This window comes from Calidris pugnax, unplaced genomic scaffold, assembly GCF_001431845.1.
Source record: "Calidris pugnax isolate Ruff unplaced genomic scaffold, ASM143184v1 scaffold95, whole genome shotgun sequence".
In the NCBI taxonomy this organism is placed as follows: Eukaryota; Metazoa; Chordata; class Aves; order Charadriiformes; family Scolopacidae; genus Calidris; species Calidris pugnax.
In genome coordinates this window covers 1,101,156-1,124,347 of record NW_015090885.1, presented here as the reverse complement: position 1 = coordinate 1,124,347, position 23,192 = coordinate 1,101,156, and the positions used below count along the sequence as shown (strand labels likewise).

Below are 23,192 nucleotides of genomic sequence, written 5' to 3'. Positions count from 1 at the left end.
AATCTCTTCTCATGTGAACACTTGAGTTAAAAATATTTCCAGTAAAGACTTGTAAGTGCAAAAATGTAACAACTGAAACACTGCTATATATGGTGTAATTAAGCACTTGTTTTTCTGCACATGACATATGTTTTCATTCTGTATTGGAACTTCAATTGGATCTAAATTACTCTGGATCAAACAAAAATGTGTTCAAAATGAAAAAGATGGCTCGCCACTATTATTAAATCATTAACCAAACAGAAAAATTCTGGGCTATGAAGTAAAACTGAAATCACCAGCCAAAAACTAGAACACTAATGCTTAAGTATATAGCTAGCAAGAACAGTGTTTATATTTTATTATATTTTTAAAACCATTAAATTAGATTTCCCTACTGATAAAAATCATTAGCTTATATAACTTCTCCTCAGCATCAACTAAAACAAATTATTTAGACATTTATGGTTAACTTCCTAACTGAAAGCAATTAAAAAAATATCTGTGATCTAATGGTACATTTATTTATATAATACCAGTTCCACAATATTGTTCTGGCACTTTTGTCCTGACCTCACCTGCCCTTTGACTCAAGGATGAAATGGTATTTCTATAAAGCAACCTTGTATTATTTCATAATGATCATGCCGACAGTGGGTTCTGGAAAATGTTTGAAGAACGCAGGCCTTGCATTCCTTGAGCAGCAGAGCCACCAGCTAATGCTTTCTCTAGCAATGTGGAATGCACACTGCCTTTAATCAGAATTAATTGTGGTCGAGTTTGCATTTTTAGCAGGGACACCTTTGTGAGCTTTCTGTTGACTTGTTAAATAAACTAATGAAAATTCCAAAGAGGTCATTAGGATTTATTATTTTTTCTCCCCCATAAGAAATAGATAAAGATGGACCACAGACCTTGTCTGTCAAAAGGAAGAATTTCTCATCACTAATATCCTTGAACCTGATTTGATCCTCTCGGCCTCTATTGCAGTAAATCTGTACAGCATCAGCAGGTGCAACCATTAACGGCTCAATGTCCTCTTAGCCAATGTTTGTGTGTTCTATTTATTCCAATCACAGTCATGGCACTGAATCAGGCAGTGCTATGGACAGATATTAAAAAATACTGCCTTTCCATTAATTTTAAATGACCTTTTAATCTACATTTAAATTTGAATTGAATGAAAATGCATCATTTTGTCAGAGACCATGAGAGAAAGGACTTAAAGAGAGTGCAGAGCGAAGGTTAGCCTTTAGTCGCCAGAAACTACTTTACAGAGAAGCAATGTGCTTGTAAAGATGCAGGGATAAGGCAGAAATTATCTCCCCTTGTCATAAAAATATAGACAGCTTTTGGAAAACAAAGAAAAGGCATCAAATTAATGCTCAAACCTCTATAACATGAGCCTGAACCTCTCTACCTGTCACTTGTGATGAATATGTTCTAGTGAAAAGCCAGATTATTCAGAATTAGACATCTTTTCAAACTTCATGGTGCAGGCAGGTCTCTAAGGGAACGGTGAAAGTAGACCTCTGCATATAACAACAGTTTTAATGGCAAAAATTCATCAAAGTCTGTCAGGAGATATTTAATGAGTCAGTTAAGATAAGGAATAATGATGTCAGGGAATGCAACAATCTCCTAGTTTAAGAGGAATCCTGTTTTCTTCACTAACGTTAAAGGATGCAAACCACCTTCTATCCACAATGGAATGAAAAGGGGTATCAACAGGATTTCTGACACATGAAAAGGATTCACATTTGTAGATGGACTGAGGTAAACTAACTTCAAAGCAGGATAACTTTCTAACCCAAAATTTTGAAATGGAAAACATTAAGACAGATCATGTAGTGCTTTTCTTTTCCTTTCCTGAAAAACCTACCTATGTATTTACATGTCGCTTCTCACATCTAGCCATACTGCGAAACTCTTAGAACACAGCTCTGAGGTAAGGAAATATCTTGGTACCTTATTGCCACAGGGACTAAAGGGCTATGTGCTGTAGCTGTTCTAAACCAACAGTACTCCAGTAAGTTCAAGGCAGCTGTGTTGATTTAATTGAGCTAAGGACAAATCCCCAAACTAGCTGCCTAAAATAATCTGAAGACAGACTGACAAAGGAATTGAGCCTGATTTTTCTGCATCCCAGTTCACTCCTTTAATCACAAACCTATTCATTCTTCACAGTATTTTTTGCAGTCCTATCTTAGTTCTACCAAGCTAAGACTTGCTTTCTCACCAGCCCTATTCTAAGCTGGTTTGTACCTTGTTTGTACTACTGGGGAACCTCCAGAAAGCAAGCAAAAGGCAAACTAGATTTTGATGTCTTTTTGATACCATAAAGAATTGCAGAGACCCTTTTTTCATTGTATTTTCTGTAGAAGCTTGTCTGTTTTTCTTGTATGAATTATGTGATCTCATATGCCTTTATTTACATTACATTTAAAATACTTTTGACAGGAAAAAACAATAAGAATTTCCATAGCTCACCATCAGTAACCTCCAGCTGAGCTTTTGCTAAAATGCTTCCAGCAACCGTCAGTGCTTGACAAATGTAGTAGCCTGCATCAGACCGCTGAATGTTGGTAATAGTGAGGTCCCCAGTTGGTGACACTGAATACCTGCTGTTGGGTTGAAGAGGCTGGTTTGGGAAGAGTAGATTCTGCAAAGACAATTCATCTCACATCAATTCAAAACCCAAAAGCACCACTTTTCCCTCCGTGAGAGAGACAATGATTTTTCCCTAAAAGTACTATATATAAACTAGAAGAAAAAGTAAGTGTGGTTATGACCTTATGAACACATAGAGCTAGCTTTCCCTGCCGTGGGCAAGTTGCAGTTTAAATTAGAAGCAGCCATTTGACAGCACACAGTGGTGTATTCTGGCTGGGGGTCCAGGCAAGGAGAAATTTTCCAACGATCACACTTGAGTGATTTGTATTTGTGACACATTCATCTTCATTCTGAATGTAATTGAAATAATATACTTTGTTGGCTGTCAAACCAGGAGAACACAATACTACAGTAAACATGAGAAAACTAGCAGAAGGAATTGAATCCTGAGGACTTGAGGGAACACAGTAGTATTGTTTGGCTGCAAATATGTTCTGGGCAAAGGAGAAAGTAAGAGCATGGCACAGAAGGAAAGCTGTGAGGAAGATACAAACACGTCATAAAGTAGGAGAAGCTGGCAGAGCATGAGATCTTAAAGGAGAAGTAAAAGGCAATTAAAACTGAGATATACTAAAGGAGAAAAGAACATGGAGCCTTGAGGGTGAAGAAAAAGGGTATAAATCTGTTGTGGAAATCATCAGGGAGAAAAAATAAGTTCACGTAGGATAAGACATCGGTTAGAACAAAACAGGGAGATTAGCTTTTGCCTTTGGGCTGGATTGGAGAAAAGAGAGATGTCAATAAGAATAACTGGAATGGATGTAGCAGTCATTGCATATGATGAAGGACTGAATGAATCAATAACACAAGAAAGGACAGAAAAGCTTTCAGTCATGAGGGCAGTGTTTTCAAGGAAAAAGTTATACTGTCTGGCACAGCTCTTGATGTGAATAAAAAAGAACAAGAAAAGGAAAGCAATGTGAACAGAAAGGTCAGTAGCATTGCCCAATGAGACAGAAAGGGGAACAGATTAAACAATAATTAAACAACAGTAATTCAAGTCTGGCTTTTATGTCAACTCAACAAGCCTCTTTGAAAAATACAATTATTTGTATCGGGAATATCCCAACACGCTGTTACCATGCTGTGATAAGCTTTCAGTCATTACTGCAGCTCTGTATAGCTCGGTAGTGCTTTCTAACGATGACTCCCTTCTAACTTTTAAGCTTGTCTATAGGGGCTAAAAAGAAAATCTAAAAGTATAAAGTAGGGTATTAAATGAATTTTATGTACGCCTTCTTCTTCTGCAGTAGGCCTTAATGGTTCACAAAAAAAATGATTTGGAATTGACAAGCAGTGAACTTGGATTTTAAAAAATTCTGTTTTGAAGTGAAACTCACACCTTTATCTCTCTGGTTTTGGCAATTAAAGGACAGAGATATGCTTTAAGTAAAATCCCACACTCCAAGTATTATAATTGTATTAACCTACTAGGCTGCTTGTCACCCTAGGGTGAGTCTTTTCCCTTGTCCCCTTTCAATGCCAATGTTCAAGAAATTTTTCACAGCAAATTTTCCTCAAAAATCAATATGCACCCAGTAAACACTTCAGGTCCAATAAGAAAAAAAGTGTGAAAATTCTGAAACAATTGTAGGCTACAGGGCTAAGTGGGTCTTAAAAAATTGCCCTGTTTTCTGAATTGCCTTGAAACTTTCAGAATAACCTCTGCTTGTCAAAGATACTTACTGAATGAAGGTATTACAAAAACTCCACTAAATACTATGAGAAAGCAGAGCATTTTGATATGGCTGAGCTTGACTCTGTTTATCACTCATTATGCAAAGTATAAAAAGAAACACATTGTGAAAGACAGTGAAAAGATCAAGCTCCTAATTCTTAAGAGGAAAAAGATCTCTTCATCAGTGCATTAGAAAGAGAAGGCTACCCTTCTTGTTATCTTCAGCATGGTCTTATCTGTTCTTCAGATGTACTACATCCCAGGGAATATTCCACACTTCAGGAGGAGCTCATCAGTCTCATGACTCCTTCCTTCAAAGACCAGATAACTATGAATTATAACTTGTCCTAAACTACAGTACAACCCCTTTTTAAATGTTTTTACAACTTCAGTGGTTTTAACTAGCTGTTAGGTTCTCATCTAAGCACAATGGTGGCATGCTGTGTTCCAAATAGAGGGATCAGAGTCATCCTGATGTAATACCACTAAATTTATCTCAAGGAAGAATTTAATTTTGATAGTCTAAAGGTTACACGTGCCTTGCCCTGGTGCATTTCATTGGTGGGCAGCTGTTAGGCTCTGGGGAAAAGGCTACTGAGAACAAAGGACCAGCTGTTTATGCACAAGTTGGCACAAAAAATGACTCAGGAGGAAACAGCTCCCCTCCCTTCCAGCTGGTTGTGCTCAGAAACACTGGATCAAGAAATGGATTCACAATGAAAAATGCCCTACAATCACTGGAGTGGGCTAACATGACTACATAACATTAATCTGAACACTAACAGCAGTGCTGCTAACAGTTCCTTGAGGGATACCAGAAGCAAGCATTGTAAAGCCAAGAAACAACTTATAGCTGGGCATGCAAAGGTGAAAAGTCACTTATGTTCAGTGGACCATGCCTAATTTAATCAAAATACCATCTTTCAGATTTGTATGATGATATACAGTATGTGGAAATTCACTTATTCTATGGCATCTCATTGCAAAATCTGGCAAGCTGTATACAGAGACAGTAACACTAACCTGTTTTACTTCACTGATGCCCAATTAAGATTAACATGAGGGTGTAGTGGATCACATTGAGCTATGTTTCCAGGTTTGATTATAAACCGTGTAGGTATCAATTTTTACGTTGCATTTATTTGCCAAAAAAGACCATTCTAACCCTCAGGGATCTGGTTCTCAATATGGTAATTAATTTTCCAGGTTTGTAATTAAACAGCTTCAACATGGTACAATCAGTAGGTAATAACATTCAATTAAAGACGCAAGATGCATTTTCACCTTAAAATGTTTTTACCCTTGAAGTGATACCAATGGAAGAGGATAAAATAGAGTATTAACACTTTTCAATTACGCTAAATGACTTTAATCCTGCAAATGATGCCCTACTTTAATTAGAAGCTCTTCTCTTTATTACAGCATGATGGATGTCCACTTTATTAGATTCAAGTGTGACACTATAAGCTCACTTTACATAAACATTACCATGTTATTAAAATGCTCTACAAGGAAGGGTTTTGAAATGTTTGCTAGCACATCAGTACTTCCTCCTTTAATTTCAATATGCTATTCTACTTTCCCCTTGGAACAATTTTCACCTTAGTGAGACTCACAATACTGTGCTTTTCCAGAATGAGTTCCATGGAGGCTAGATGTAAAGTTCTCTGAATAATACGCTGAAAGAAACACACTGAAGACTAAGCTTACTCTCATACAAGCTTACACTCATAAAGCAATAGTGTTGTATCTTTGTAAGCCACAAATGCAACGTTGGACGAAATGCTGCAAGCCTGGGTCCTGTTATTCTGGATCAGTTATCTGACCTCGTGAGAAGATGAAGCAGAAGCAGGTAGGGCAGAGCAGGAGATTTGTGGTTCAGCTCTTATTAAACTGAGATGGTACACATAATGCTCCAGATTAGACAAAAGGCACACTTGTACTGCAAAGCACATATTACTGTATGGGAAAAAGTAGCACAGGACTCTAAAAACAGAGGGTACGCAGTATAGATACATAAGAACAGGTTGCCCAGGGAGGTCGCGGATGCCCCATCACTGGAGGTGTTCAAGGCCAGGTTGGATGGCTATTTGAGCAACCTGGTCTAGTGGGAGGTGTCCCTGCGCATGGCAGGGGGGTTGGAACTAGATGATCTTTAAGGTCCCTTCCAACCCAAACCATTCTATGATTCTATGATTCTAAGATGGACGTAACCATAACAGGCTTCATCAGGGAGCTGTAGAAGGCACTGTCCTTGGGCATCCATTTACCCCTTTTAATCTTTTCTCAGGTGCAAAAGAGAATCTTACCCATAGTTTACAGTGTTCAAATTTAACATACTCACATGAACTGCATGTTGAAAGTGAGAAGGCCTAACTTCTGCTGTGACATACTACCACAGTAACAGCAGTAAAAAAATGTTATGGCATGACATTCAAGTATTAAGCTGTAGAAGTTAGTATTGGCTAATGGCAACATTGATTGCTACATCAGAAATTTTGCTTTCAAAAAGTGACAGTAAGGATCAGGGAAATATTTCCAAAACCAAACCTAGAAATTTCTTGCGACCGTGTTACTGAAGAAAGCATCATGTTCAAAACCTAGATCTGTATGCACTATGAGAATATGCCAATGCAAATCAGCTTGCTAGATATATATCTGCTTGATCGTGTCTAGACAGGTTGTGAACTGTAATTACTGCACTGATTAGTTAAAAATTGAGTCATACCTTTTTTATCTACTATGCTTGTCTCACCCACCTGTTTGTTGGGGGCTTCAGAATGAAAAGTCTTTAAGATACATACTGTTGCTTTCTATATGTTTATATAGCACCTAGCACAAGTTTCAATAACTTTAATGGCCTTTGAGTTCTTCATAATATTACTTTTTTTAAAAAAAGGCAACAAATTGTTGGTAGAAAATAGTGATACTTTAAAAGACAAATACCTGTGAAAGATTAAAAGAATCTACGAAAGGTAAGGTAAATAATATTCCTAAAAATTTAACAATATAACTATTTAGAAAGGCTTGAAAGACTTATAGGGTGCTTATAGCTTACCTGGCTTCCTTCTTTTTGCCAGAAAACAGCTGGCTGGGGATTTCCTTTAGTTTCACAAGGAAAAGTCACTGTTCGACCCTGGGCTACAATCTGGTCTCGTGGTCTCACCACAAACTGTGGGGGAGCTACAATGTAAGAAAAACCATTGTGTAAATTTAGGATATTTTGCAAGGAGGAGATCAGGAATATTAAAGGAAAGTGACAACATTATGGAGGTTTGTTTTATGCCAGAGGACATGACACCAGAAACATTAATTAGTATAGACAGAACTAATATATAAACAAAAACAACAACAGCAACAAAAATAGCAGCAATATCAGTATGTGATATCCCCAGTTGTACAAAAAGAGAAAAAAAAAGGAAAGAAACATTACAACCATACATGCTAGAATAAATTCTGATGACAATAGATGCTAAGGAGCAGCAGTCAGGTGTGTATGAAGTTGGCTGTGGATGTATTCTACCTTTCATCTGGGCAAATACTCTCTACACTTCACAGAGCTTGTTATTGTGCTGGAGTTAATATCACAAGACATGAGTTAGGACATACAGACTGCCTTTTTCAATCTGCTCCACTAGACTTTTACAAATGATTGAGAAAGGAGAGGAAGGTTCAAGAGTTTCCTCAGTTCTCTTAGGGGTAGTGTGGTTAAGAATGGAGTGGGAAGGAGGACTTGCTGTAAAAAGAACTGTGTCCACAACACAAAGTTGGGAGATCCAGCTTGTGTAAAGACAAGAAAGAAGCAAGACTTGATGAGCTAGTGGGCAGCAGTGAGTGGTGAGTAAGAAGGAATAGGTATTCTAGGAGATCAGGGAGAGACAAGGAAAAAGAAAAGGAGAAAGAGGAGTTAAAACAAGAAAAAAGATCAAGGACTGATTATGTTTTCAAGTAGATGGCATTAACCATGTTCAGACATAGGGGAATAGGAAGCACAGTCAGAAGAGGACAATTTCTAATAGAGAAGTATAGTTTTACTTGTCTGGGGATGGATAATAGAGAGTCAATGTTTAGTGGGAATAAGAAGGGAGAGAAAAGGTGTTAACGGGCAGAAGGAAAGTGGAGAAGCAGCGTTAGAGGATTTGAGAGAAAAAACTTGACATCAGCCACTATGTTGAGCATGATGTGATAAAGTAAATGACTTCTCTACTCATGACATGCAAACCTTCCACTTAGTTCAACAGTGAAGTTCACTTGAATTGGATTTATACTATTTGGCATATTTTAAAAATGCAAGCAATGTAAGGCTGCTAACTTTGGGGCCAGGCTAAAGAAAGGGACAAAATAATAATTAAAAAAAAATTTTCTTCTATGACACTATTGGTTTGGTTGTTGTGGAGAGGGATGGTTTAGGAACACTAAGCTTTTAGGTAAACAGAATTTAAGTGTTTTAGAAAACCATATTTTCACCATTATAATTACAAAGTATTTAATTAGGCACGAAGAGCAATCAAGACCCAGCTTCCGATTACACCTGCTGACAGCAACGATGTAAAGCTGCTAACTGCATAGAAATGTATGCAGATCTGATTTTTTTGAAATACACGAGTTATCTTAGGAGGTACTTCCCACGGCTTTACCGATCAGCAGGAGTCTAAAGAGCACCAGTTCAACAGCTCTAGTCTAATGCATTCTTAAAACAAGAACTGCAAATCACTTAATAAACATGAACCACCATCAATTTAGAAGGCAGAAGGTGGGGACAACACAAGGAGTCTTCCTTCTGTCTCATACTCCTAAGCACAGGTTTTGACCTCTCTGAAGAGAGAAGTGTCCACCTCTTCTCCAGGCCTCAGCAGGTGGACGAAGGGCTAGATGCCCTGCTGCTGCCTGTTTATACCCATATGCTTTGAGGTTTCTGTAAGAACACGGGTGTTGTTACACATACTCTAGGATCCAAACTCATCCTATCGAAGTTACTTGTTTTTCCTCACCTTGTTTTGCCTAGCATATCTGTATGCAATCCCTACAGGTGTCAGAAAGCAGTAATGTGGTAATGAAAGCATGTGTTTGTTCATTCAATCATATGGGATGGGAAAGAGAGAAAGACCTTTAAGTTGTGAATTAGAAACCTCCATTCCTATAGGCATACCTTACACTAAGATATCTCTACAGTTCTGACTACCCACTTAATAAAGGTCACTGAATTATTTCCGTGTTTGCTGCTCAGCCATAGGAGTTCATTGCCCAGGATATTGATATAGAATCAATAGCAACTTCAGGCAGAAGGGAGAGCAGAAAACCTCTAACCTCTTCAGGTGTTATATCTGCATTTGACAGGAGCTATGCATGAGTCCTGTGCTGCATTATAGGGGGCCTCAAGACCATAATCTTTCTATCATGGTGCTAAAAACCCGGTGTCAGGAGACCATTCCATAGTTCATACCTAAGCATTATCAATACCTAAGATCACTTTGTAGGCATACTTTGTACAATGGAGGTATGTTATACAGACAGTGCTCAGAGACAGCTCAACAGTAGGAAGAAGGGCACGGCATTTCCATGAGCCTATCTTTCAAATCACATAACCAAATAAATGCAAGGTGAGTTTAAGAGTTCATCTGAAACATTCTCACACACAAGGCTGTACTGTAAGTCAGTAATTCAAAGCTCTGAGCAGATGTAATAGCACTGAACTTGTTGCTGTAGAGGACTTCCCAGGGACCAAGTTAAGATAATTTGGTAGTCAAGGAACAATCAGAGTCCTATTTTGTAATTTTTGACCTACCCCTAACTTTGAACATCTCTCACTTCCCGAGAAGCAGAAAACTGATCTTTCTTTTGTAAAAAGAGACAGGGAAAAGAAATAGGAATTAAGGCCGTCACTCAGCCCAGATAATCCAAATGACATGAACTGACCCTGTTGCTCTGTTCTCTCCCTGCTACACACCCAGCATTTGCCATACTAGGTGAACAGAAGATCCATGGCCTCATAGCTACTAGTTTAGACTTTCTAAAGATTCCAGTCAACAATGATATAGTTATGCAAGAACGTATTTTCTAGCTTTTCTCTGCAGCCATAATTACTAGAAATTCACTGTAAAAATAAATAAATTGGTCAGAGTTTTTATTTAAATAAAATCTCTTGATCTCACAAGGAAAACTTCATTTGTTGCAGTTTGTTGTCATATTGAGCTCTGTTTATAGACAGCCTCTAATAAAAATGACCTTGTTTAAAGCATTTAAACTATGTTTTCACCGTATCAGTTTTGTCTATCAATTTCCAGTTGAATAATACAAATTGAAAACTGAAAGTAACAGTTAATGATTGCAGGAGTAATTCATGGTCAAGTATAACTACCAAAGCAGTAAGACTGCCATTATCCTCAGAGAACACAACATGACCCTGCTCAGAGATGGCAAGGCTTCTTTGACAGAATAAGCACTTGGGCTCTCCCATTTTCCTAAAAATAGACCTCATTATCTTCATACGCAAATGCTGTTTATAAAGATAGATAAATATTATTACTCCCATTTTGCAGAAAGGTTAACTGAGATCATGACTTCCTCGAAGCCCAGCTTCAGTGAAACGATGGACAAAACCTAATTCAAGCCATTATTGCTTCTCTTGAAGTAGGTCAATTTTTAAAACATTCTGAAAAGGTAGTGTTAGAGAAATAACAGCAGGCTTGATATGCTTCAGCTGTTAAAGTTATGTGGTACTTTAATGCTTAATTCAAGCTAAGCATTAAGGTCATTAGAAGAATCTTTTGAAAAAACTGTTATGAAGCAGCAAACTGAGTGTTGTGCCTATCAAACTATTACCCTTTACTGTTTCAGATGTAACATTAACTGGATTGGAATAAACAGAGTGGAAAAACTCTTGCTTAATTGACATTTGAAAGTCAAAGACAATGGCTCTAAAAGGAAATATATTGCTTGGATTCCAGAGGAGTAGACAAAAATATGAAAAAAGAACAATTAAGAACACAGACCTAGTATACGTCTATTGAAACTTATTTTTTTTTTTTTAGAAATTTAAATAGTACACAGTAAATTAGATTTGATTTCTGGCAAATTATGCTTTGATACTGCATTCAGCTAGCACTGGCTTCAATCAATGTCACACTAAAGCTCTGTTATGCTAATAGCTGCTTGTGAGGCTGAGCGGGATGATATGGAAATCAGATGGTTGAACATGAATAGAAAGCATAGGCCATGTACGAGGGGGCTTTGAGATGAGGGGATGGGGGGACCCTAAGGTTAATCACATCATGTTTTTACAGCACAGAACAGTATTCCACTGCAAGAATTAAAATGAAGATAGAAAAGCATGAGCAGTAGTGAGCATTAGTTATGTTGTTCAAAATGGGAAGAGTGCATTCTCTTGCACTCTTTCTAGATGTTGTTTTATGCATGACTGAATGGATCTTTTATTCTATTAATAAACGTATATGAAGGCAGCCTCTGCTCAAGTTTTAAAGAGCTTTAGGAAAAAAAATAAGAAACGAATACTGCAAATTATTTCAAAGGGATTTCTCAACTCTTCTCCAATCTTAATAGTTAGCAGAATCTCTAATCTGATATGATGGATTGCATGTATTTCTTTCCCAATGGTGTTGCTGAATACTAAAGGTTCAGCTGAGTCACCAGAAGCTGATAAAGCTGCTGATGTAGGGAGGCTTGACTAAGACAGTGAGTTCATCCCTCCTAGGTGAACTCTGGTCACCTGCTAAGAAACATGGCAGAAGACTCAGGGAGGGGAAAATTACCACGGGAAAATGTGAATTTATAGCAGAAAGTACACTGATCCCATATCAAGTACTAACAACATTTTGTTCTAGTGACAGCTTTCTAACTTGATCTTGTGATTTGTGGTTATCATTGAATTCAGTGATCCTACGGGAATTTTATTATTATGACTTCCTCACAGCACCTCCCTCAGCCCATGTGCCTTGAGGTGTGTACATTATATTGCTGTGATTTTAATTAAAAGTCAATACTGTGGCAAGATTTAGTCCAATATTGCTACCACAAGCAGAAATAGAATTGTAACAACAGCAACTAATATCAGTAGGATTTTTGCTGTTGTTTGGTTTATTTCTAAACATTCTCAATTACCTAAGGCTGCCACTATGAGACCAAACTCATTTTACATAATGCAAACAATTTCCAGATAATGAAAACTTTAGTAATCTTTTAATTACATGTACCTAGGTAAAATGTCCTCATATACCATGGCATATGAGGCTTTATTCAAAGCTCATTGAAGTTGGTAGAAATTCTCCTGTTGACTTATACGGTCTTTTGATCAGACACATTGAAAAAATAATATATTACAGGAAAACAGTGTCAGCAACAAATATTAAAGGTCTTAAATTACAGATTTGACAACCTTTAATTGCAACTAATTTCAGTTGATAGTGAACTGCAAATGAAATTCATCATGAAGATTACTTAGGCAAGCTAAAGTGATAAAGATGAGTGCTTCATTTTAAACTGGAATTGTTTATTATCCATTAAGATATTTCTGTGACTGGTTCAAAGGGGGCAAGGGGAAAGATATTGACTTGTAGATGTTCTAAGCAAAACTCGGATAATGATCACTGATAGGGGAAAAGATTTGGAGAACAAGCAGAAATACACTGGCTGGTAAAGCACTAAGGCTCAGCTCTGATTACAGCAGGGAAGAGACAGCTGACCAACCTAATATTACCATCTGCAGTCTTTTTCAGCATTGTACACTTGCAGCAGTAAATTAATTTCACGTTAATCCTTTAACAATCAAAGTTATAGCTAGTATAATACTCAGCTGCTCGGCCTGGGAGTAAGAAATTCAGCTAGGATGATAAGATAATGCACCTTCTCCAAATTGTCTTCTGACTTCTAGAACCCCATCAACATCACAATCTTCTTTTGCAAAGCCCTCAAAGACTTGAAACTGGATATCTCAATGCTTATCTCAAACCCTTACCGCAGTGAGAATATTCAGGTAGCCACTTCAGATGATCTTCAATACTTGTTGATACTTTAAGAGAGCAAACTGTTCCAGTCATACCAAATCCAGATCAATAGTTTGTCTCTAAGATGTTTACACAGAGTATAGGAGAAACCCCCAGACCTCCAGCTCAAGTATTACGTATTTTGAAAAAGGAGGTAACCCTTAACACCATCTATGGAGTAGGATTACTTATTTTTTGGATCACTTTGCTGGTTCCAGATACGAGCTTAGACAACAGTTGAAGGCAGTACAGGAATTCTTGAAAGAAAATAATGATCCATCACCTTTCTGTGTCATTGGTTAAATTTGTCTGGAAGGTCTGGTAGATATTGGGCTTTTGGATGCTTTTGTGATACAAATGTAAAAGAAAACTGTTAAGAACCTACTCATATAACTTGTGTAGCAACATTTCTCCTTTGTGTGGCATGAGCTGCCAAAAACTGCAGATATGAAAGTCTAGGAGTTTTGAAAGATGGTTTGCAAGTCTAGTGTTGCTGATGGAGTAAATAGAGGAAAACAGAAAATATTTCCAGCCTCAAACACCAGAAACCTTGGCTGAGTCAGCAGTTCTTTCCTCAGAAGTTCCAATCTTCTTAATCAGTACCGAAAGTGATGTGTGATTCTTATAACACAAAGTTATTAGTGCACTATTAGCTACGACTAATGATAAATCAGGAGTGTAGCCTCTGCCACAGGAGCCATTAGAGGAGCCTGACAGGATGACAATTTAGGCCTATTACTAATTCAGATATTTCTTGTCAGATAAACTAATGGAAGTTTAGAATGGTCGTTTTCTTCAAAGTGAAAAGACTTCTCAGTCTTATGATGTGCTCCAGTGATTAGGTGTGTTCACAGACTGGAGGAAGTAACTTTTTGGCATGCTAGTTACGATTGACTTGCCTGGGAAATTAGTTTCATTTTTTTCTCTCCCATGAATATCATGTTAGCATAGGAATCTATAACTATTTCCTAGTCTGTATGAGTGGAGCTGGACTTTGAAACAAGGGCATAGATCTCATTTTGTGATAATTTTTTTTCTCTTTAATTATGTTCTCTTCCTTGTTAATCTAGAGTGTTCTCTTTCTTCCATGATTTCTTCTTCATGTGGATGGTTCTGTCAATAAAAATAAGGAATGGGTACATCATGGGGATAACAAGTGATTCACGAAGCTGCTCATTAGACCTGTGATATTATTTTAAAATAACACAAGTGGAGGCAGCAAAGCAGGTACAAGGTTTGGATTCATCTGAAAAGCAGCTTCCCATAATCTAGGGGAGTATCTGTAATCCATAGCCCAGATACCATCTTTAAAATTGACACTGCTTCAAAATTAATTCTCATATGTCCTGAAACGGTAGATCAAATACACAGAATTAGAAGCACAGGGGGCAAGTGGAAAGAACTTTTAGGAGACTGAATGTAAGGACGCACTGCGGGAGAGGAATCAGGCTACAATGAGGCGGTGGTAGAAAGCAGGGGGAGGTGAGGTCTCAGCAAGATTATTACTAGAACCAGTTTTGGTATAAGTGTCCTTCACACTGCTCCCGTCTCGTGGAAGGTGAGAAATTCCTTTTGTTTTGTTTGCCGTTTTCAAATGAGCCATGTAAAAACACAACAGTGTGAAAAGATCACACTTCAATCATTTGAAAATGCTAAACCTTCCTTCATACCTAGACTAATTGTTCTAATCTTAAATTTAAATTCAAGTTCTGAATTTCACATATAACATTTTTATCCTTCAGTTGTTCTGAAACATTGAAGCAGATAATCTCTGAAAGCATGGAAGCATAAGCATGTTTTTCTTTCTTTGCAAGAGGTGAAAGAAGTCTAGAGAATCAATAAATAAAAAACGCTAACTGTCCTACATGTTTTGACACATAAAATCTCTCTTTTATCCCTGGGCGACCTAAAAGAAAGAGGTGGGATAAATCTGCATGGGGGAAAAAAAGAGATGGAAGATAAAAAGTAATGAAAAAGCAGGTTTGGTTTATATTCAAAGTTTTCTTGCCAATTTCAATTAACAAAACTGCCAAATCTGCATTTATCATTTCTATAACAAAAGTTAAATCACACACACAAAAAATTACTATCAAGGGTTTGTTCTTCCTTCTTACCTAGGACTAATGACAATAAAACAAAACTATGAGGATAATTATAAAACAATCCAACTGTCTCCTACATAGACGGCCTCTACTTTCCCCTCCCCCCCATTTCTGGTGGTATGAGTTCAGCAGCAGCATCTTTCCTGACCCCCTCATCCTCTTTGTTTTACAGTACATTTATAGATTAAGTTTAAATATCTAGTCCAAATTCCATCTCAACATTAGACTGTACCCTGCTGTTCTTTAATCAAACATCTCTATTTTATTATACCTTGTCCAATCATCTCTTTTAAGTGGCCCCTGCCATCTTACAGATGCTCCTGGAAAACCCCATCTAGAAAGTCCTTCACTTAGTTTTGATATATATAAAGAGAAGTAGCACTGATTTTGTCTTTCCAATAACTTACATTACTCAGGACTTTCTCAACTCTAGACAATGCTTTTCTTTTTTTTTTTTTCCTCAAGTGTCTGAGATTTAGGATTCATCTTTTGCTCAGATCAAATAGAAAAGGTGTGCCTTCCTAAATCCTTAACACTTTAGGCCAATTGTTAATGTAAACTGTACCATTAGGGGATGGCTGGTGCTACTATACCTTCTGTGAGTTTAGCAAATAAAACAAATTATGCCAACAAAAAGACATGTAATCTGCCATGATTCCTTTTGTCATGGGAGATAGCAAGAGGGTTAGCTTGTAATGTGTTTAAAAAGGAAAAGCATTCCCCTCACTGATATAGTAAGATTTCATCAAAATAATGAGTGTAATCTGATTATCCCCTTTAAAAAACCATGAATTCACATGCTGAAGAGAAGAGCTAAGGAGATGATGAGAAGAGTAAAGGGCCTAGACAGGCTAATAGGCTACATCTATAGTGAGAAAGATGGTAAGTTTCTGGTTTGTTTACCCTTGAGAATAAAAAAGGCTGAGAGGGGATATTCTGCTTAATTTGTGCCACTGTAAAGTGAAGAAAAGGAGTGAGGAAGAAAAAGACTATTTATGCTGGTTGACAATGCTAGCATTCAAGGAATAGTGCATACAATCATTTTGCTGTTGAATAATACTGAGATCATATCCAAAGTGTAATATAGCTAGCAGCAATTGAGCAAAGAAGGTAAAGGGAAAAGTGAATGGATTAATGTATTGATTTCCACACTCTTGAAGGAAAAATAAGCAATTTCTCTTTTTAGAAAAAGGAAGGGAAAAGTTTGAGGGGAGAAACACATCAAAAGACTTTTTCATACACTAATCTTCAAAGACTTATGGAGAGACTCAGAATCCACTGAAGTAAGAAAACAATTCCCACTGATTTGAGTACACTTCAGGAAAGTTAAAAAGAAATTACACATTAAACTTCTTGAAACTTTCAGAAAGTAGAGTTCAGCAATAAAAAAAAGGAAAAAAAAAAAAAAGGGAGGCCCTTGATCACTTCCTGTGATCACTTCCTTCCAAGTACTGCTGTGACTGGGTTTTCTGTAAGAGAAAAAGTATGAGTACTGGCACATACTTGGTGCCATGGTGGAATGAGCCAGGACACCACAGCATGACTTGCTAAAACTTCAAGTATGTACGCCGTCACCCCTCGCACTTATCATTGAAGAAGAAGCCTCTGTCAGATCTTCTGTGTTTCTGTTCTGATCACTATCTGGCATATCCAAGAAGACTTAGAGCAGCTGGAAATAAAACTGAGTTTTGTGGACCAGAAATTAAGTACTTGGTGGTTAATGTGCTCAATGTCCACTTGCAGAGCCATTCTGCCCCATACACTGCAAACGTTGTATTTCTATGATATCTGAAGCCATTATAGGATTCAAGTGTAATTCGAGTGTAAGGATTCAGCTAGTGGAGTTTTGTCAAAGTAGAAATGTTAAGGACTTTAGGATTTTCAGACTGGTCTTTAAAAGGCTAAGAACTGTCAGAACAAATCAGCTCCATATTTTAATTTCTTACTGGTATACAAAGAAATCTGAATTTCTTTCTATGGCAAACTTTTCTCTTTAATCTAAAGAATTTGCCTATTTTTAAACAAGAATGATACATTATTCTTTCATCTAAGGAAGAAACAAACCCCCAAAACCTAATGCCTACTGGTGTCTTTACTCTTCTGAAAATTTCTAGAGGTGGTAGCAGTAGGCAGACAGTAAGCATACCACACTTTGATATAGATTTGAGATTTCTGCCAGTGAAAGATGGCACTGTAGTGCCAAGCATGATCTCATCTCTTCTATCACACACTAATTGCCATTACTGATACTGTATAAACCCTCAGTGTCTCAAGCGAAGGTCACAGTTTCATGAATATACTACTAATAAAAGCAGTCATCCTACACAGATGCAAGACAATGAAGAAGAATATGGATCTTTCTCACCAATCTGAACCATCTGAACAATATAATTTCAAGCCACAACACCTAATACAACTTTGTTTAAAATACAGCCCTTGCTATTATATGTTTCATGCTGCACCACTCTTAATAGAACATTAAGTCATGCCAGGCTGATTTATGACAAGAAAACTTCCCAGAGCGGAGTGAAATGCATCACACAGTCACATTGCACACTTAAATGTGAATAGAATGCATTTAATTAGTCTGAAATTTGGAAAATTCATGGTAGGTGTTTCTCCCTTCTCCAACATGGTAGGGAAGTGACATTTTTGTAACTTGGTTCCTTAGTTAATTCCAAATACTTAATTTCTACCCAGGTGGCAAAAGTATCTAGCTTTTTGCTGCATGTCACTTTTTTCTGGGAAGATTAGTCATAGCATATGACAACAAATTAAGTAAACTTGACTTACTGCAAGGCAATTGAAATGCAAAGAACTGTATTTTCACTTGGACGCAGTTGAAATTAATTTCAAAACTGAGTACTCTGTCATCTGAATGACTCTTTGGATGATTAGTAAAAAGGAAACTGAAACATGAGACAGATCATCCCAGATCTTCTACTCGAACTTTAGGTCCTCTGTCTCAAGGTAGTATAGCAAATACTTTTGGAAAGAGGGTCAGTGTTGCTTTCAGTGGGACTATATGAAACTTTTGGGTTCCTCCCAACTTTTCTGCTTCTTTTAACAGCTATTCTCCTTCCCAACTCCCATAAGAAATCCAGCAGAATATGCAAGTGAGAAAATACTTAACTTGCTCATCTGGAATATCCATCTAATGAGTGAAATAAAAACAGATATGGTCTAAACAGGGATAAATATCTTGTTTCCTAAATCTGTCTGTTGTAAATCCTGTCGGAAATCTTTTCAGAAGGTTATAAATAAGAGAACATCTATTTTAGAAACAGACAACACATTTATTCCTAGCAGCAGATCCAAACATGATGAGTAATCTGGCATAGAGCTGCTAAACTCACCAGCTGCCATCCACCTTGGGCAGAACCATACCTCATTTTTTTCTCTGCTTGAACCTAACATAGTCCTTGGTAATCCCACTCTGGAATTTTCCACACAACATGGAATTTAAATAAAAATATTACAACTAACAGAATGTAAATACTTGAAACAGGCAAAAAACTGAATAAAAATGAAAATGATTCAGTTTGCAAAAAGAATTGCAATCCTGGAACACTAAAAAACATTCCTCTATTCTTCAGTGACAAGGCACTGAAAGAAGATGTACATAGATAATTCTTATGTGTCACAAAAGAATATAAACTTTTAAATTGCTCCCCTGAAGTTTAACATATAAAGAAATATATTTAATTATATTATATAATAATATTATAAATATATTTATATTTTATATTTATAAATATATTTCTGTTACAATGTCATCCTCCTAGAGATCTGTGAGCTTAATAACATTTAGTAGTGTTTGCTTTAGCTTCCTTTATGTAAGGAGAAGTATTTTTACACTGCATTCCAGTTAATTTCTTGAGCAAAAAGATGCTACAAAATTTGACTCACCATTCCTGTCAAATAACAATTTTAACAGAAGATTGTTTGGGCTTCCAGGTGGGAAACTGATGGCGGAGAAGGAGGTTACTTTGTTTTGCTTTATTGGTCTTTAATTTTCAAAAAACAGGATAGGTAGTCACCTGCTTTGCCTACTCTGGACTGAGACAGAGAGACACACTGGAGAAATCAGCTTCATTTCAGGCCCTTATGCAAAAAACAATAAAGGCATACACTATCATAAGGACAGCATTGCCTTTTCTACAGGTACAGGATCAGATAAAAGTGACTGAAAGTGATCTGCTTGTATACAGCAATCACCACACACACACTTGTATGGGAGTTCTACATCTTAGATTTGGGGTTGGACTTATTTACTTAACAATCTTCTCCCCATTCTCAAAGATAATCACTAAATTCAATAATTTGATAAAGACCATATGACCATATAATAATTATTTTGAAGTAGCTATTCTAATTTAAGTTTCCGGAATAAATAATGTAAAGGAATACTTTTTGTACCAGATGTTCACTTGTAACAAAATAAAAAAGCATAAGCAGAATATATAACAAATTGACCACAGCTGGGTCACACAAGGGGATCATATACCTGGACAAAAAGTAACTTGAGACCATGGGCTTCTGTATAATCTTTGGAGATGGAATCATGGATGACTAAACGTCCTGAAAAGTCTTAAAAAAGAATCAATGTTCTGAAATGAGACACCACCAACACTGCTGAAACCCATCATTTTCTTGTGAATCTCCAGTCATTTATTTCATGTGGCTTTCACAGAGCCTGAAACAGTCTCTGCTTTGTGATTTTTTTTCTTGCCTTTCTTTTAAGAGTGAGCAAAGTGAGAAAAATATCTAGAAGTAAGAAACTTCTAATCTTGTAGCATTTTCTTAGTGAATGCAGAAGGAGTTTTCATTACTAGCCATAAAGCCTTCCCCCTCAACATGAGAGATTTACATTAGAAGCATACTAAATTCATACTACAATTTCAAGCAAAAAAAAAAAAATTTCTTATGAGTTTACTCCAGTTTTACAGTTACAACTCCTGGGAATTAATTTCTTGAGAACTAGCATAATGCCAAAGTAATACATTAATGACTGGGATTTAAAGCTTGCTATCAAAATCCCAAATGAAGAACAGTGAATTTCCATTCTGCACAGGGTATTCTCCAGGTATGTGGTATGAATAAGCCATATCATGACTGTGGAGGTACTTATCTTGGCTCTATGTATGCTAGTTCAAGCAAGCGAAATAGCATGGGATCACCTTAGTTCTGGAAACAGAGGCCTAACCTGGATTTTGTCTTTGAATTATTCCAAGCTCTCTTCCTCCAACTTGTAACAGTGAAGAGCTGACACAAGTTCAAACTCACAAACTTTAGTCAAATGCATATCTAACATAAGTTTTGACTACATAAAGACAGACCAAACCCCTCTGCAATCTCACCAATACATGCTTTGTGCACTAATCCATAAAATCAGAGAAACCATATTATTATTCTAAAAGATAAATCTGAACACAAGCTACAAAAATCAGAGAAGCAGTCCAACTGGTTAAATTATTTAGAAAATCCACATAGGCACAGAGTAAACATCCGTGAATGAAAATTAAATAACATATTTGGGATTTCTCTGAACACCAAAAGCAAATTTCAGCTACCAACAGTTGCAATTTTTCCATTATGCTCAGTTAGATTTTTATAAATTTTCAGAAATAATTTCAAAGGTATAGGAAGGAATCAAATTTTCAGTGTGTGGAAATTCAAAATCCAGAGGTTGTCTTCCTCTGGACTTGCTATTCAAAACAGTCTGCATCCCATACAATGCAGTCCAAAACACATTCCAAGATGACTCAAGGGCAAAAATTAGTGATGAACTTTCTTAACAAGCACGGAAATCTACTCCATCCCCTCTTCAATTTCAGGACTACTTTCAAAACTCTTTGAAAGACGGGACATGCAAAGCCTGTGCTTTTACTGCTATGCAGTAAAAGCATAATGAGCTGATCATTTAGGGCCTGATAGAAGCTCACCGAAGTCAATACAATCCTTTCTGTTGATTTCAATGGCTTTTATACCAGGCCCTTAAATAGACTGTTAAAAACGTCTAAATGAGTGATTTTGGCTCAGTATCACCACACCCACCCTGTTTTGCTGATTGGTATTTGTTGGTGATTTGGCAAATGTGTTTCTACATGACACAGCATAAAATACAAAGTTAAGAAATAGCACTTTGTCCGTCAAAATCACTTGCCTGGTTGTTAGACAGTTAAAACTATTAAGCACTGGCTGCCAATTTCGGCCAGGTAAATGCTGTTGCAAATGAAAGATGAAGCATTGTGTGAAGCCATGCTAAAATGGATAGAAGGATGGTTACTTACCAACGGGGCGAGCTGTTGACATTACAATGGTGTAGTGAGAACATAAAAAAGAAATTAAAAAAAGAAAAGAATATCTGTCAGAATGCATGACGTGTAATGTTACCTTCCACTATGGATACTACCATGATTGTTAACCCCTCAAATGACAGCCTAAGTAAAATGTTTATTGTTGTTACTGTTTACTTATGTGCCCCTATTATCACATTTACTTGAGCACAGCATCTGAACAAGCTGACTGGAACCATTCTCTGAGAAATATTTCTATTATCTTCACGTGCCATCATCAAGTATCATTGCTAATGCCTGATAAAAGAAAAATTGCATTACATTAGCACAAACTTTTAGATCCCGATGAACACATCAATTTAAGCCGCAGACTGCCAAGTGTCATGCCAGTAGATGCAACATGTTTGTTTTCTGAGTCAAATACCAATTGAATTTTAAGCATGGCCAGTCAGTACAGCAGTAAGGGCTACAGAAAGCCCAGGACAGCTTTTCTCATTCAATACTGGGCATGAAAGCTTACAGCACACTGCTTTTTCCTCACTGACAGTGCTGATGAAAATACGACAAAGAGGCTGAAATGGCCACAGGGAATTCAACCCAGAACCTCCCAAATTACTGCTTAGATAACTTCTACTTCCTAAAAAAATTGCTGCTGAATGATCAACAGTTTAATACTGCTTCAGGTTGATATCAAGATGGAAAGCTGCTGCTGCAACAAGTGATTTCTTGATTATAGCAACAACCCTTCATTATACTTGTGCTGGGGAAGCGGGGCTGTCAGTCCTTCTGTTAATAAAATACAGATATCCCCTTTCAGAAGAGCTGAAAAGTTGCACGTAAAATTCACCCAGGTAGCATTTGGGTAGGCCAAACTTCCCTTATCTTAGCAGGAGAAGAAGTTATATATTTCTGAGCAACAGTAATTTATTTTTTTTTAAAGATAACCAGCTCTGTATGCTTATATGCAGGCTAGGGTCAAACGTAAGATATGCAGATCCAGAGGTAACAGAGTATGCAAGGACCCTCTTAGTTCTCAGCCCTTCTGCAGCTTTATCCTTATTTTGGCATACCCACTTCATTTAACTATTTTAAGCCTGCTGCCCTTTCTCACCCATCACCTATTGGAAGCTTTTCTCTCTTCTGGTGTTATGGACATATTCCTTCTTCTGCAGAGAGAGAAGGAATAAGAGTGATGTGCACTTTTCCAAGAGAGGACATGAAGGCTGAGCCACAGAATTAAAATTCTGGTATTGTTTGTGACAGGGTAATGCAAACTGACTGCATCCTCATCCTCTGCTTTGAGAAGATGGAGTCATGAATGAGGGATCCAAGGATAATGCTAGATTTGAAGCTGTAACCACATGACACCAGTAAGGATTAAGGCATCCTGGAAGTAAATTTTGAAGTGCTATGTATTTTTGCTCCTCTACACAATGAATGGTTATGCTAAAAGCAGTTTCAG

At 37.1% G+C, this 23,192-nt stretch overlaps 1 protein-coding gene across 1 annotated transcript in view; it reads right to left on the bottom strand.

Annotated features, from left to right (window-relative positions):
* Positions 1-23,192, bottom strand: part of ROBO2 (roundabout guidance receptor 2) — a 936,606-nt gene that overhangs the window by 101,956 nt on the left and 811,458 nt on the right. Inside the window, exons 7-9 of the mRNA XM_014947324.1 lie at positions 21,725-21,736; positions 7,389-7,513; positions 2,470-2,641 (exon numbers count right to left, since the gene is read on the bottom strand). Of these exons, the coding sequence (XP_014802810.1) occupies positions 2,470-2,641; positions 7,389-7,513; positions 21,725-21,736 (309 nt within the window). The remainder of the gene's footprint in view (positions 1-2,469; positions 2,642-7,388; positions 7,514-21,724; positions 21,737-23,192) is intronic.